This window comes from Nerophis lumbriciformis, linkage group LG19 (assembly GCF_033978685.3).
Source record: "Nerophis lumbriciformis linkage group LG19, RoL_Nlum_v2.1, whole genome shotgun sequence".
NCBI lineage: Eukaryota > Metazoa > Chordata > Actinopteri > Syngnathiformes > Syngnathidae > Nerophis > Nerophis lumbriciformis.
The window spans coordinates 18344581-18360667 of NC_084566.2; the positions used below are offsets into that span (position 1 = coordinate 18344581).

Below are 16087 nucleotides of genomic sequence, written 5' to 3' on the forward strand. Positions count from 1 at the left end.
ATTATGATTTGTACATTTTCAATGTGCTTCTTCTATTTTTAAACAAAGAAAACAATCTGTAGTCGTCTTTATTTTTAGGTTATCGTGCCGTGACTTTACCAGTCTGGCCCACTTCGCAGTAGATTTTTCTCCATGTGGCCCCCGATCTAAAATGAGTGTGACACCCCTGGTTTAAACAGAAAAACTAGAATAAATAATGAATGGTACCTCCTCTCCAGCAGGTAGCGATCTTTTTTTTTAAACGTACGATCCTGGCCATACGCGGAAGTCCTTCTCCACCAATTACATTGCAGCAATCACGACCGTTGGGCAAGCGACCAATCGTCAAGCGTTCTCGGACATTTAAATCTTGTGAGTTTTTTTTTGAAAATTTCAAACACTTTTCACGAGACTTGGGAGCCGGAGAGACGTGTCTTGTGTGCGTGACTGTTTTACACCAACACTAGAGAAGTGAGTAACTAAAAGGTGAGGGTTTGTGTTACATAGTCGACGGTGGGTAGTTCGGTTAGTTGGCTTACAGTATCACGTTTGGGGAGTTGTGTGTATATTCATGTTATGTTGCCTTTAAATGTTTATTTAGCAGTCATGTTCAACGTCTCTTAAATCGGTTTGCATGACGGTTAGCTATCGTGATTGAACAGTTAACGGCAGGTTATACGTCGGCTTCTTGCAGAGACTCCTCACAATGGCGCAGTTTGGTTTGGAGAACGACATCAGCAACACTCTGAAGCTGGACGTGCCGATCACAAACGCGCCCATTGCCCGCCGGCAGAGGAAGGCGAGCTCGTCCAACATGTCTATGAACGGTTTGTCCCCTGGGAAGTCTGTTAATGTCTCCCAGAATTCCTCCAAGACGCCTGGGAGAACACCAGGTATGATAGAAACTAGTTTGTCAGTCTTCCGTTTTATAATGTAATGTTGAATGGAAATATGGCCACTGTGTTGCGTATTGGTTAACATTTGCCTGACTTTAAACTTCCCTATGTCTTTTTTAATTTTACAAAATTGTAATCATGCCCGTATTAAGATTTATTTATTTACAGCACATATACAGCAGCATACATTGAAATGTTGGCAATGCAAATGTCCACAAAACATCACAAACAGGGGGAAGGAGGAAAATAAGACAATTCAGTAAGACCAAACAGTCAGTAAAGAGAAAAAAAAAGTGTATATATATGCATACATACATACATACATACACCCACATACACAAATACAGTAAAGTGTTATGAAAACATAAAACCAAGGATACGCATATATGTACGTATACCAACATTGATTGATTGATTGAAACTTTTTAGTACATTGCAAAGGAAGAGAATACATTATATGAAACAGTACAGTTTACACAGTACAGTACATATTCCGTACAATTGACCACTAAATGGTAACACCCGAATAAGTTTTTCAACTTGTGTAAGTCGGGGTCCACGTTAATCAATTCATGGTACAAATATATACTATCAGCATAATACAGTCATACAAGTATATACGTTTGATTAATTACAATCCGGGGATGTGGTGGGGGCAGGGGGTTAGGTTAGGGTTGTAGCTGCCTGGAGGTGTTCTTTTAGTGGGGTTTTAAAGGAGGGTAGAGATGCCCTTTCTTTTACACCTGTTGGGAGTGCATTCCATATTGATGAGGCATAGAAGGAGAATGAGTTAAGACCTTTGTTAAATTGGAATCTGGGTTTAACGTGGTTTGTGGAGCTCCCCCTGGTGTTGTGGTTATGGCGGGCATTTACGTTATGGAAGTAGTTTGACATGTACTTCGGTATCAGGGAGGTGTAGCGGATTTTATAGACTAGGCTCAGTGCAAGTTGTTTTACTCTGTCCTCCACCCTGAGCCAGCCCACTTTGGAGAAGTGGGTAGGAGTGAGGTGGGATCTGGGGTGGAGATCTAGAAGTAACCTGATTAGCTTGTTCTGGGGTGTTTGGAGTCTTGATTTAATACAATTAAATTAGTGTGGGCCGCTACTATACCTTGGAATGTATAATGTTTATTAGCTAGTAAACTGATCATTTTAAGTTTATCAATGGGGTGAGCCTAAACAATAGCAGCAGCATCCAGGTTCAAGGAATCAACATGTTTCTGTAATGAATGCCAAATTTTGGTGAACTTTGCACCAGAGCCCCGAAGACAGTGCCCTATCTTGTCCAACCTCATAAAGGACAGCATCTCTTATCCACGTTGAGTGAGAGGGGGGTGCTGGGATTCTTCCAACGCACTACGACGGCCCTCCTCTCAAGCTATGAAAAGCCACAAGATCAGCAAAATAGATCGGCAATGAAATGTTTGGAGGTACCACTCCGAATAACGCCACTATGGGAGAGGGACCAATGTGGACTGAACTGACAGCTGAGAGTGAAAGAAACACAGATTTCCAAAACTGGGACAGAGCAGGGCAGGTCCAAAACATATGGGTAAGATCGGCTACCCTTTGATGACACTTATCGCAAATTGGATCAAGTCCAGGGAAAACACAAGCCAGTTTGCTTTTGGACCAGTGGACTCTGTACCCCCTTCCTTTGTATAACCCTATTCCTTGCACAGATCGGAAGAGGGGACTCGTTTCAAAACCTGGTCCCAGGTATCTTCTGTATTTCTATAATAATGCCTGTATTTGCAGGCCGGATGAGGAAAGCAACTCCGACAAGGATGATGGGAGGTGACCGCTTCATCCCGGTCAGGAATACAAAGCAAATGGAAATGGCAAGTTTCTTGCTGACAAAGGACAATCAGCCTAAGGATGCCAACACTTCAGCAGCAACATTGGTAAATAATTAGTATTTTTAAAAGCTGAAAGGAGTCTTGGGGGGCCCCCTTTACACTGCATACCAAATCAATTGTTTCCCCTTTATAGGGGAACTGTGCTTTTTTTCGTTCACAATCATGAGAGAGAAGAAGACAAAAGGTTTTTTTGTTGTTTTTTTGTTTTTTCTAACCTATAAAAATAGGCTCTGACTTGGTGGCTAGCAATACAGCTAATGGAGCAATCAATTCTAATAATGGATTAGATTTATTTAGAGCTTTTCTAGACACTCAATGCGCTTCAGAGAAGTGAGAATCCATCATTCATTCACACCTGGTGGTGGTAAGCTACATTTGTAGCCGCAGCTGCCCTGGGGTAGACTGACGGGAAGTGTGACTGCCAGTTTGCGCCTACGGCCCCTCCGACCACCATCTATCATTCATTCACTAGTGAGTGCCCAAGGACACAACGGCAGCGATTCTGATGTCAAGAAGTGGGGAGCGAACCTGCAACCCTCAGGTTTCTGGCACGGCCGCTCTACCCACCAAGCCATGCCATCCCCATTTCTATCTCTAAATACCAGTGAGGATCGTCACGACCTATTGAATGTACAACCAGCGGTTTGCCTATTTTCCCCCCTGACACAGTGCAACTAGGGCTGGGCGATATGGCCTTTTATTAATATCTCAATATTTTTTAGGCCATGTTACAATACACGATATATATCTCAATATTTTTGCCTTAGCCTTGAATTAACACTTGATGCATATAATCACACCAGTATGCTGATTCTGTGTCTATGTTAAAACATTCTTGTTCATACTGCATTAATATATGCTAATTTTAAACTTTTTTATGCAGAGAGGGAAATCACAACTACCGGTAAGTAAATTTACCAAAACTGTTTGTTAAACAGTGGCAAAAACATTCGTGTAATTTCAAAACAAAGTGCAAGATTGTCAGACATTTTAAAACAAACTATTAGTGCACTTTTGTGCATGTCACTAAGATGACTTATAATAACACTAATTAAAGTGGACTTTTTGTACAGAACGCCACTACAATAGTTTAAAACAAATAAAGCGCACTTTTGTGCATGATGTCACAAGATATTTCAGTAACTGTCAAATAAAAATGAGCTGCATATTAGGAAATCAAATAGTGTATGTCCGTCGCTATGTGGTAGGTTCCTGCGGACGTTATCTCCTTCTGTTGACTATTTTTTTCATACGGTGTTGATCTGGAAATGGTTGCTTGGGCATTTTGTTGGGTGGCACCGGCCAGAGATGTTGACAGGTAGTTTCAAGCACTCCTCATTCTCTAGCGGGTGACTTTTCAAGTGATGCTACACATTAGCAGGAATGCTACTTTTTGTAGCAACGCTTTTGCCCCATACTTGACATATTACGGTTGTCAAACATCTTCCTGCTTGAAGCCAAACCACTGCCAGATGATGAACCCCGTGCTGTTTTTCTTGGGAATTAATTATTCTTCCTTCATTTGTTACCAGATTCGCACAGTCTCTCTCGTATTACCACTCACGCCACTCCGCTAGCATCACAGCTAACTTTACCCATTCCGCTACCTCTCTGTTCCACGGGCGTATGATGTTGCACGCACGACAGTATGTGACGTAGGTAAGAAGGTGCACTTTTTTATGTCTGAGGAGAGACAAGAAAGAGTGAGAAACGCCTGTAGTGTAATGCCCGCAGCTAAAATCAACTGCGTGAGAACATATACTCGAATATCACGATATAGTAATTTTCTATATCGCACAGACAAACCTGAAATATATCGAGTATATTCGATATATCGCCCAGCCCTAAGTGCAACCCAGAAGAACAAAATAAAGAAATATGAATAACACTAACATAAGTTGAAACTTAACATTGAGAAGGAGCAGCAACTTTAGTGACAGACTTTAGTTTCAATAACTACTGCAGCTCTAAACTGTGGCCTTAAAACCAGGACAGACCGTAGCGTAGATTACCCTTACCATTGCACTTCCTAGTAAGCACAAAATGACAGTTGTCAGCTGTTGGCATATATTGCCTCAATCAAACATGGCAAAAATGTCTGTTACAAGATACTGCAGTAGGGATGCGGTACTCTGTATAATCCTGCTTGAGACAGTCCGCCTTTTATTAAGGAGAAAAAAAATTGTGATATTCTTTAAGATTGGATGATATGAAAAAATTAATGGTAATTTTTTTGGCCATATCGCCCTGACCTAGGCTATATATAAAATGTATTGAGATACATACTATATACTTTGATTCAGAAGAAAAATAGATTTACATGTATGCTCTTGCGATGATCCGATCAAGGTTTTATGCTGCCAATTGTAATACCAATCATCCACAAGTGAGTTCAGCTGATACAATTACATGTATTAACTGTTATTTATTCTGTGCTTGACCGTTTGAGCTGATTGGTATTAATCGGCGATGACTGATCAGTTTTTTCATGAAAATCTGCCTATATCAATGAGTGGCTACGGTTGCTGTAATCCATGTTTTTTTTTTTTTCCGTTAAAGGAACAGCAGAAAGCATTGTCAATGGCCCTGAATGGATGCAACATAGAAGAAGCCCGCATCCTGCAATTCAGTGCAAAACCAGCTGCTCTTCCAGATGGTAATATTTTATTGTTGTGCAAAATATCTTTCCCCTACGGTGGGCATCAGGGCTGCACTATTATGAAGGGAAATAAACTATTTGCAATTTTTCTGCAAAAAAAATGCATTGAGTTGATTTGCAACTTTAACATTTTTACTCTTTTAAATGCTTAAAACTGCTGCAATGACCGAAGATAGTAATCTTACTTTTGGACGTTCAGTTAGCGTTGTCTCAAGTTCCCAAAAATCAAAAATATGCTATTTACCTTCAAAAAGATTCAAACTCAGTTGACAGGCCTAGTCATAATTTGGAATACAAGAACATGACTATTGGACTGAATTGCTGTCAATGTAGACTTTTATTGTTCATGTGATTATTTACAGTAAATGCAAATCGTAACGTTATTCCAAAAATATACATTATTTCTTACCTTTTGATGAATGTACTTGAGCTGTATTTTCTTCAGTGTATTTTGGAAATCCTCATACTCCCGTAGCCAAATCTACTTCTGGTTGCCAAGAGCAGTAAACCCTCGTTTATCGTTTGTTCCGAACCTGGCAGTGGGAATTTGTTAATTATATAATTTAATTTTATAGCTCGAGTTTAAAAACCTGATTGACTTAGCAAATACAGTTTTTGACCTTAAAGCCCACTAGACATGAAATAACACCCATAAGCTGCAAACCTTTTAATTGCCATGTGGCAAGTGACTACTAATTATACTCACTCGGCTGCAGTCAGCTCTAGCCCCTCCAGAGTAATATTAAAAATGGCACCACAAACAATATCTTGTTTAGGGCCACAAAAGCCAAGGTCTGACCCTAACAAACTTGCAGTTTCCTGTAACCACTTTTGATGGGCCAACAGGCTAAGGATACAGGGCCCAAAAATTTAGATTCAAAGACGCCTCAGCCTCTTGCATTTAATATTTTACTAATTAAAACCTCAATGTCGACATCTAATTGTGCAGCCCTAGTGGGTATTACAGAAAATGGAGAACCACTGCATTAGATGGAGCGCGTCTTCCACCAGTGGTTTAATAGACGTTTGCTTTACAGGCCAGCACAGTGCCTTGAAGGCCCTCTACAATCAGACCGTCACGCCTATGTCCAACAAGAAAACACGATGCATATCTTCAACACCCGATAGAATCCTTGATGCTCCTCAGATTAGAAATGATTTTTGTAAGTATCGCCACTCCTCACAAGTGTTCTAAAAGTCAAGTGTGGTTTAAAAGACTGATTATAGTGCACCCTCACCCCCACACCTTCTAGATTTAAATCTGCTTGACTGGAACTGTAAGAATACTATGGCTGTGGCGCTCCACAATAGTGTCTATTTGTGGGATGCTAGTAAAGGAAACATCACCCACCTCATGACCATGGAGCAGGAAACGGACTATGTCAGTTCCTTGTCTTGGAGCAAAGATGGAAGCTACATCTCAATTGGTACCAGTGACTGCGCTGTCCAAGTCAGTGTGCGCGCCATCATGTTAATAGGAATCCACATAACCTTTTGCAGGTCAACGACTCATTGTTCTGCTTGTGTAGTTGTGGGACGTAGAGCAGGAGAAATGCCTGCGCAGTATGGCGAGCCACTCTGCAAGAGTCTGCAGCATGAGTTGGAATCAACACATCCTTTCAAGGTATTTGTTCTTTTCTCATTCTACTTGTTGCATGGAAGCTAATCTCCTCCCTTCGCACAGTGGCAGCAGGTCGGGGCAGATTCACCACCATGATGTGAGGGTGGCAGATCACCACATTTTCACCTTGAAAGGCCACTCTCAGGAGGTGTGCGGCCTAAAGTGGTCTCCGGACGGCCGCTATCTGGCCAGCGGAGGCAATGACAACACGGTGTGCATTTGGCCTCGCATATCACAGGGCCGTGGCGAAGTAAGCACTCCGGTGCGCTCCTGGGATCTCCACAAAGGAGCTGTCAAGGTGCGTGCCCTCTCACACACAAAGTAATTTTCTACTTTTTGACGGGATTGTCTTTTTGGGGTAATTCTCCCAAGGTCCTGTAGCTTTTCCTGCTATCTTTCCGTGTCCTTTGTCAGTGTTTCTTAACCATAGGGCAATTGTTGTTCCACCAAAAAAATGTTTTGCAGCTGTAATACACATCAAGTGTAAGATTATCAATTCAGTGTCAATATTTGAGTGAGCCCCGGGCACTTCTGTAGTTGAAAAGTTGGACCTCCTTTACTTGCCATGTGGTAACTGCCTAATCAGCATCCTGTGCATGAATTGACTTTCTATTTGGCTTTGGCATCGTCGCCTAGCAACAAGTGGCCATACAAATGCAAACAACTATTCAGTTAAGCCAGGGGTCGGCAACCCAACATGTTGAAAGATCCATATTGGACCAAAAATACAAAACAAATCTGTCTGGAGCCGCAAAAAGTTAGTGTTATAATGAAGGCAACACATTAAGTGTCTGAGGGTGAGAACTCCTGGAAATGACTGGCTTAAAACTGTCAAAGGTATAGATGTGTGTGCCCAAGTTAAAGGAAAGGACAGCTGTCTTCTAATGGATTTATTAAAATGTTTGCAAGCTGGGTAATGTTTGCTGTAGTCTGGATCAACATTGCACACAATCAGAAATGCAGCCAATATTACATACAGATAATGTCAGACAGCCATCCATCCATTTTCTACCGCTTGTCCAAGCCTGTCTCAGCTGCATTCAGGCGGAAGGCGGGGTACACCCTGGACAAGTCGCCGCCTCATCACAGGGCCAACACAGATAGACAACATTCACACTCACGCAAATATTAATTTAATACACAGAGGACATAAGTAAAGGACATTAAGTGAACTCAAATATACCTACAAACGAGGCATAATGATGCAATATGTACACACAGCTAGCCTAAATAGCATGTTAACATGGATTATTAGCACTCTGTGCAAGTCAACATCAACAAAGATCACCTTTTGTGCATTCACGCACAGCACAAAACGTTTGGACAAAATGAGACAAAGAAGGAATGGCATAACACTTCTTTCTGTGGCAGTGAAAGTTATACACGTAAACCAACTACGGTGAGTTCAAGGACCGCCAAAATTAGTAGGACAAAACGGCGCTGGCCAAATACTGTCATTAGTGAAGCATAAACACAAACATATTAAACAGTTTGCTTTCTAACAATTAGGCTAAAGAGCTGCGGGTTAAGCAAACAATACTGTATGGATTATTTCAAGTAAAAGTACATCAGTGGTTAAAAATAATTGTGTGAAGTATTGAATTTGAAGTACTATTTACTGAAGGGACGCGGTAAGGATTAGACCTTGCAGAACATTTATGTGCTTCTTTTTGTTTTTACTTCTCATTGTGAATATTTTATTTTTATTTTTTTTAAGAGTATTTGTTTGGATTTTTTTTGTAGGCCCTGGCCTGGTGTCCGTGGCAATCAAACATCCTGGCCTCTGGCGGCGGCTCCACTGACTGTCACATCCGCGTGTGGAACGTCACCAGTGGCGCCTGCCTCAGTTCACTAGACACGCAGTCCCAGGTAAACACACTGCATGTTGGGGAGGTGTATCTTACGACAACTCACAATTTGATTCTGTTTTTAGGGCTGACTATTTTAAAATGGATTCACAATCTTTTTTTAAATGCTATTTTGTTTGTATGTTGATTTTTCAAAATTTAATAATTTTGGAATCTGAATAAGTCGCGATTCTGATCTGAATTTATACATTTTTACCCAACACCCTGACTGCATTTTTTCAGGTTCTTCAATAGCATGAAGTTTTCATGCTTTTACAGATTACACAAATAAAAAAAATATATATTTAAAAATTTGGAGAAAATACAGACAAGTAGGATATGCTGCAACAGCGTGCACGAGCACACCGTAATATACCATCCTGCAATCATATACTTTCATGAATTGTTGTATAGGTTACTTCTAATGCATTTTATTAAACTACTATATTTTCCGGACAATAAGCCGCTGCTTTTTTCCCAAGCTTTGAGCCCTGCGGCTAATCGTAACATAACTACAAACTTAGCCATATCCGTAATCAAGCTAGTGTCGTTGGCATTAGCTAACATGTTTACAAGCATCTACTTTAGTAGTAACCGTACAATTGCATTCTTTTTGTATTTCAGTTTCACAAATCTAAGTAAATTCACTAAAACGTCACCATGGAGTTGAGTCTGTTTAGCTGTTTGGACAGCTAGCTTCCACATCTCGTGGGTTCATGACAAATATTTCGTTTATCGGCCATTTTACTGCCGTGTTAAAGGTATCGTTTGGAAACGGTTAAGGTATGTAAAAACAATTTTAAAATCTTTGTGTGAATATGTAATTACACAAAGCTTATAGTCCAGTGTGGTTAAAATATGGAAGAACATTTTTATTTAAAAAATTTGGGGGTTGCGACTTGTATACTGGTGCGCTCCTATAGTCGGAAATCCGTCTTATCTGTAAAAATATTTTCAGTTGTCTTAGTTTTTTTCTGACCCACAATGTGTTAAAATCTTCATCCGTCTCTTCGCCATACCTGCCAACAACTAGGGTTTTCCCGCCCTGCGGCCCCCGGCTTATTTTCAGTCTTCATTAAGTTCAAATCACATGCCTGTGTCCATAAAATACGATAGTTATAATGGTATGAAAGTAGTAATATAATACATTAAAATTTTACAAATGCTTTGTGCAACAATTTAAATACCAGCAACCTTTACTAAAAAGATTGATAACTTTTTAAACTGAATTTTCTTACGCTTTGGTTTGTGCCCACACAAATGTCAGGACTTTAAACACAAGTCACTGCGGAGTAATGTCTGAGTTATTAGATCGCAAACATTTCAATGGGGCACTGCACTGTTTAAAAAAATAATAATAAAAAATGGTGCTTATCATTCACAATCCTATATGAAAGACAAGCACACACGATCAGAAGTCTGCTTACAATGGTGCCTATGCCAATCGCTTTATTTTGCCTATAAAGCGCTCTACATAAAACCTCCAATGTTCTATATGCTATAAGTAATGATGTAACAGGCACATTCATAATATGTAATACTTCTGCATTTTTTAAGTGTACAGGGGGCGCATTAAGTGATTACGACTCACTGCAGACTTCCTGAGAGACAACATAATAAAATGTCACATACTGTACAATGTCTGCTCTCACTGGGATGGTCATATATTCCAGATTAACTGAATGACTCATGATCCTTGGGAAGGGTTAATAAAAATGGTGGGTGCAAACAGTCTTTCCTTTCTCGTAGGCCTGGGTGATTCATCAATTTTATTGATAAGATTAAGTTTTTTGTTGCAGACTATTTTAAAAAAATGTGTATGTATGAGAGATTAAAATAGATACAATATATCTCTATATAGATCGATGGACCATCTCTAGATATAAATATATATAATCGTCTCAATGTGTTATGTGCATACATTTTACAATACATTTTTATTGTAATATATTCAAAACAGAAGTTTTATGTTTGCGCTTTATTGATTTGATTTTTATTACGATTTAATGATTGGTATCCTATTGATTAAGTTTATTTGAATGCAGTGCTACTTTTTTTATTTTTTTTAAACAATACAGCAGCATAAGCAAAGTTGCCTCTGATCAATGCGCTGCTAAATGTAGGGCCTTAATGTTAGCTCTTATGATAATGTTTTCAATACTTGGTTAATATTCAGGTCACGGCATGTAAACGGTATTGTTGGCGATTTTTGTATGGTTATTTGGGTTTATGGTCAGAATAGACTTAATGACCTCATGGCTCCCATTGGTGCCAATGTAAGAGTTTTATTTACATTTGAGATACAATGCATTAAAAAGACCTGTTTTGTGTAACTGAATTGTAGGCAAAGTGCAGTTCCCCTTTAACAAGTGTACTGTATTCATAGCCTTTTAGAGGGTGTGTATGCAAAGAATCATGTGCAGACTTGCTCCTCCTGTCATTCCTCAACACTTTCTAATGTAAAGTTTTGAACTTTTTGTCTTTTCAGGTCACCGCCCTTTTGTTTGCTCCTAACTACAAAGAGCTGGTATCTGCACATGGTTACGCAGACAATAGTGTGATGATCTGGAAGTACCCATCCCTGACAAAAGTGGCAGACCTCAGAGGTATATCATTTTTATTTTTCAGAAAGTCATAAAATAGAAGCCTTTTGATCATGTAACCCAAGGGTGTCAAACGTACTGGCCCACAAACAGGTTTAAGGGGCCGGCAAAATAAGTTTAGTATGAAAATAAGCGTGGGCTTCATGGTGGCAGAGGGGTTAGTGCATCTGCCTCACAATACGAAGGTCCTGAGTAGTCTTGGGTTCAATCCCGGGCTCGGGATCTTTCTGTGTGGAGTTTGCATGTCCTCCCCGTGACTGCGTGGGTTCCCTCCGGGTACTCCGGCTTCCTCCCACCTCCAAAGACATGCACCTGGGGATAAGTTGATTGGCAACACTAAATTGGCCCTAGTGTGTGGATGTGAGTGTGAATGTTGTCTGTCTATCTGTGTTGGCCCTGCGATGAGGTGGCGACTTGTCTAGGGTGTACCCCGCCTTCCGCCCGATTGTAGCTGAGATAGGCTCCAGCGCCCCCCGCGACCCCAAAGGGAATAAGCGGTAGAAAATGGATGGATGGATGGATGAAAATAAGCTGCACATTTTTTTTATTGAAACTGCTGTTCTAAATGTGTCCACTGGATGGTGTAATACCAGTGTAACCCACATCCATCCATCCATTTTCTGCCGCTTGTCCCTTCTTGGGGTCGCAGGGGGTGCTGGAGCCTATTTCAGCTGCATCACATTGTTTAAAGATGTGTCCTCTGGATTGGCTGCCAGCTTCTCATGTTGTGGCTGGCAGCAGATTGCACAATACCTCTTTTTTTCATTGTGTAAATATCCATCCAACAGATATAATAACAAAACGGTAAAATGCAGAGACTTAAGTCAAACATGACAATCTTTGTAGTTATGTGCAGTTTGTTCATTGTATTTTATGCTTCAATCCACCACATTCACATTGGTTAATTTTTTAGTTATGTTACCTTTTTAATTTGGTTATTGTGTCATTTTGACAAATGTTTTATTATTTTAAATTTTGAATGATAGATGAATGTGTTGTGGCAGTTGCGAATGTCACCAATGTGGCGGTTTGAGGAAACACTTGGTTGCTTTTCCAAACATTAAACTGTCAACATGAGAATGCTAAACAGGAAGTGCTTAAAGTTTAATGGCATAAGTTGTTAATGTTTTCAAACGTCACCAATTTTTTTTCTCTCTGAATTTTCAACTGTTTTGCCAAGAGGAATATTTATAATGTGTACATTTTCAGAATTTGCTTCTATTTTAGTAAGACACAACAATTTTGAAGTCGTCGTTATTTTTAAATGAAGCCATGATTTTAATCAGTCCGAATAGATCTTCCTCCATGTGGCCCCTGAGCTAAAATTAGTTTGACATCCCCGATGTAAAGGTTTTATCCATGCACTTGTCTTTTCAGGACACGAAGACAGAATTCTTAATCTGGCCATGAGCCCAGACTGTTCCACCATCGCTAGCGTGGCAGCGGATGAGACGATCCGCCTATGGCGGAGCTTCGAAGAGGACCCCAGCAAAAAGCCCAAAGAAGCCCGATCTCTTAGGACCGCCTTGTGCCAGTCCATCAGATGAACCATGTCAGCAACGGACACTTAAATATGAAATAAAGTTTTCTAGCCAGTGTTTTAGCAATGGCAGCTTTTTAATACTCGTGATTGGGTCATATTCAAATTTTATTCTGGCGTTCAACTGGATTTGCTTACTTCCAAGCAGCAGTTTGAGTTTATTAATTTTGGTGTGTTATCCATACACTGTATATCATATTTGCCATAGTTTTGCAATCAACTTAACAATAAATCTATTGGACAAATTTGATTTTGTTTTTGTATACAAGTGTACTGTATATGACACAAAAAAATGTATGCCCAGCCTTCGACTTTGTCAAGCCTCCATGGTGACTTCCAAACGAAACAATGTGCATCTCTCCATACTCTTTCCATGTTAAAACACTACCATCATGTATTCAAAGATCTCACGGGTAGTTGGTCTTGTTCTCAGCCGCATTTGCATAGCCCTTGTTATACAAAATAATGACTTCGGTGATGTCTGCCATCTTGACGCTGGGACCTCCTGACAATATTTCATACAGATGTTCTGTTATACAAAGTTTGCTACCTTGTTATAGTGTGCATGTATTCCTTGGTTGTCAGCATTTTACCCCCCTGCTGTGACATACCTCACTGGTTTCTGGGGTGTCTTTGCCCAGCCTGCACTAGAGGTCTTGTGATATAGTAGACTCTGGCTGCTATTGATCTTGTGTATAGAACCTTTTCTTGTAATGCATGGGGCTTGTCTTTTATACAGACCATCTGGCTCCTCCTCCTTACTGGGCTTCAGTTGCCTGAAGTATCCACTTGGCAGGTAGTTCTTACATTCATCTTGGAGGCCTCTTTCTTCCTACATAGTGCCTGTGGTGCTCACTAGTCTTTGGCCTTCATCTTGGAGGCCTCTTTCTTCCTACATAGTGCCTATGGTGCTCACGAGTCTTTGGCCATCTTTTCACTTTGTGTTTAGCTTCAGTATGCTGAACCCAGCATGCATTGTAAGCAGTGTTGGGTTAGTTACTGAAAACTAGTAACTAGTTACAGTTTCTAGTTACTTTATTTCAAAAGTAACTCCGTTACTTACACCAAAAAGTAATGTGTTACTGTGAAAAGTAAAAAAAAAAATTTTTTTTTTAATTTAAGGCTCCATTAATGCCCTTTTAGCCTTCTTTTCGGTTGTTTTTTGGCCTCTTATTTGTCCAACTTCCATACTTTTAAAAAAAAATACACTTTATAAGAAATACATTTGCGGCAAACTCCACTTTCTGGGACTCTTATTTTGTTAGCGTATGCAGGATGAAGCAAGGCTTTTATTGTGAAGACAAACTGTGTGCAGTCGATCTTTACAGTTTTGACCGCAGGTACGGCACGAGAGTCTGTTGAAATAAAAAGTGATCAAATAAAATAAAATTGAGGGGCTCCGTAGAAATTAATAGTTCAGCTGCTGTGCATTAATTTTGTCATCAATACAAACATGTTTTTAGAATTCAGTTGCAGCCTTTTTTATTTTTTTGAAATGAATAACAGTATACTTTGTTCACCCCTGTAAACTTCAGAAAAAGTTTGGGATTATTTTAATCTTGTAGCGCCAAATAATGTAAATGTCTATTTTTCAAACTATTTGAGTCATTGATCAGAGTTGTGCCTTTCATATTCATTTCCTTAAAATAAACATATGCCTGCGATTAATTTTATTTGCAGGTCAAATGTAATGACTTTTTAAATGCAGCAGATGGCGCCATTATGAAACATCAAGACACTTTTGCACTGCAGGTCAAAGTGGCCCAAATCGGATTTTTTTTTTTAATCGGATTTTTCGCAAGTAAAATGTGATTTTTATATGCCTTCAATGTACACGCGCTTGTGGCCCCAATATAGCCCCAATGTGGCCTCGACGTCACTGTACACAAAACAATAAAACATTAACAAAACGCTATGTCACATGAATGTTTTTTAAAGTAATACCTTTGTGATATGAAAAAAACCCCACTAATGTAATTTTAATATAAAATTACAACACAAAGCTGTTTGGCTAATGGCAATAAAGTCTAATTAAAGCTGCAAACAGTGATGGACGGGACCGACTTTTGCTGGTGTTTCCTGCCTTTACCCATTCAACATATCTTTACCTGCACATTACCTACCTTCCCTGCATCCTCGGCACACACTGGTGCTTCTTTCTTTCACCCATACAACATATCTATGTAATTTAACCTTCTCTGCATAGTAAGGTCACGCTGGTACTTCCTGCCTGGACCCATTCAACCTATTTTCACCCGCACATTACCTACCTTCTCTGCATATTGGGGTCAAACTTGTGCTTTCTGCCTTTACCCAGTCAACATATCTTTACCCGCACAGTACCTACCTTCTCTGCATTGTGTGGTCACGCTGGTGCTTCCTGCTTTTAAGCGGCCATCTTGAGACGGCAGCAGTGCAGCAGCATCAGCGCAGCGGTTCTTTGAAGGCTCGTAAAATCAAAACCGGAGCAGTCAGGAAAACTCTTTCATCAACTTTTAATCAGAAGGGTACAATCTCTCTCCTGTGCTAGTTTGAAGCCGACACGACAAACGCGCTCAGAGGAGATAATGTTTAAAAAAAAAGGTGACTGTTTTGACCCCACTTTTGTTTTGAAGGGGGAATTGCAAACTTCCTGTTGATTTTTGCTGGGGGTTGTCAATGAATGAAATTGAGACCTACATAGAGGTTTTTGTTTCATGTCTCTACGACATTCCTACCGGAAGTTACAAGCAGTTGTGTCTGTGTTTTCTTCCTAGGAGCAGTTTTGTCTGTGCTTTATTCCTAGGAGGCGCTAGAACGCAATTTTGAGTTTTAGGATTTGTTTTTTTATTAGATCGCAATTTCCGCCAGTCCTGATGTGTGTGTCCAGTTTGGTGAGTTTTGAAGCATGTTAAGGGGGTCATATTACAGCTCAAAGAGGCAAAAATGACTGTTTTTACGAATTTTCTGATTTGAAGGGGGAATTGCTAACTTGCTGTTGATTTTTGCTGAAGGATGTCAGTGTATGAAATCTAGGTCTAAGTCAGACCTACATAGAGATCTTTGTTTCATGACTCTACGACATTCCTACTGGAAATTACAGG

The 16087-nt window shown here is 40.0% G+C and overlaps 1 protein-coding gene across 2 annotated transcripts; it reads left to right on the top strand.

Moving 5' to 3' along the window:
• The first annotated feature begins 318 nt into the window (after positions 1-318).
• On the top strand, positions 319-13265 carry cdc20 (cell division cycle 20 homolog). 2 transcript variants are annotated; one of them, XM_061979893.2, is made up of 11 exons: positions 319-465; positions 674-872; positions 2634-2779; positions 5294-5390; positions 6431-6556; positions 6647-6843; positions 6923-7017; positions 7078-7312; positions 8758-8883; positions 11350-11467; positions 12842-13265. In XM_061979893.2, the coding sequence occupies exons 2-11, from the start codon at positions 686-688 to the stop codon at positions 13009-13011; spliced, it is 1497 nt and encodes a 498-aa protein (XP_061835877.1). In that variant the 5' UTR covers positions 319-465; positions 674-685; the 3' UTR covers positions 13012-13265. The 2 variants fall into 2 exon arrangements, with proteins under 2 accessions (XP_061835877.1, XP_061835878.1); XM_061979894.2 differs by having other exon boundaries at positions 323-450.
• Positions 13266-16087: the final 2822 nt, after the last annotated feature.

Excerpts from the sequence above, each read along its gene's own strand:
- cdc20 (XM_061979893.2), top strand. The coding sequence starts at position 686 with ATGGCGCAGTTTGGTTTGGAGAACGACATCAGCAACACTCTGAAGCTG. Across the intron at positions 7,313-8,757 it reads TCCACAAAGGAGCTGTCAAG|GCCCTGGCCTGGTGTCCGTG; the intron begins GTGCGTGCCCTC and ends TTTTTTTTGTAG. Across the intron at positions 11,468-12,841 it reads AAAAGTGGCAGACCTCAGAG|GACACGAAGACAGAATTCTT; the intron begins GTATATCATTTT and ends TTGTCTTTTCAG.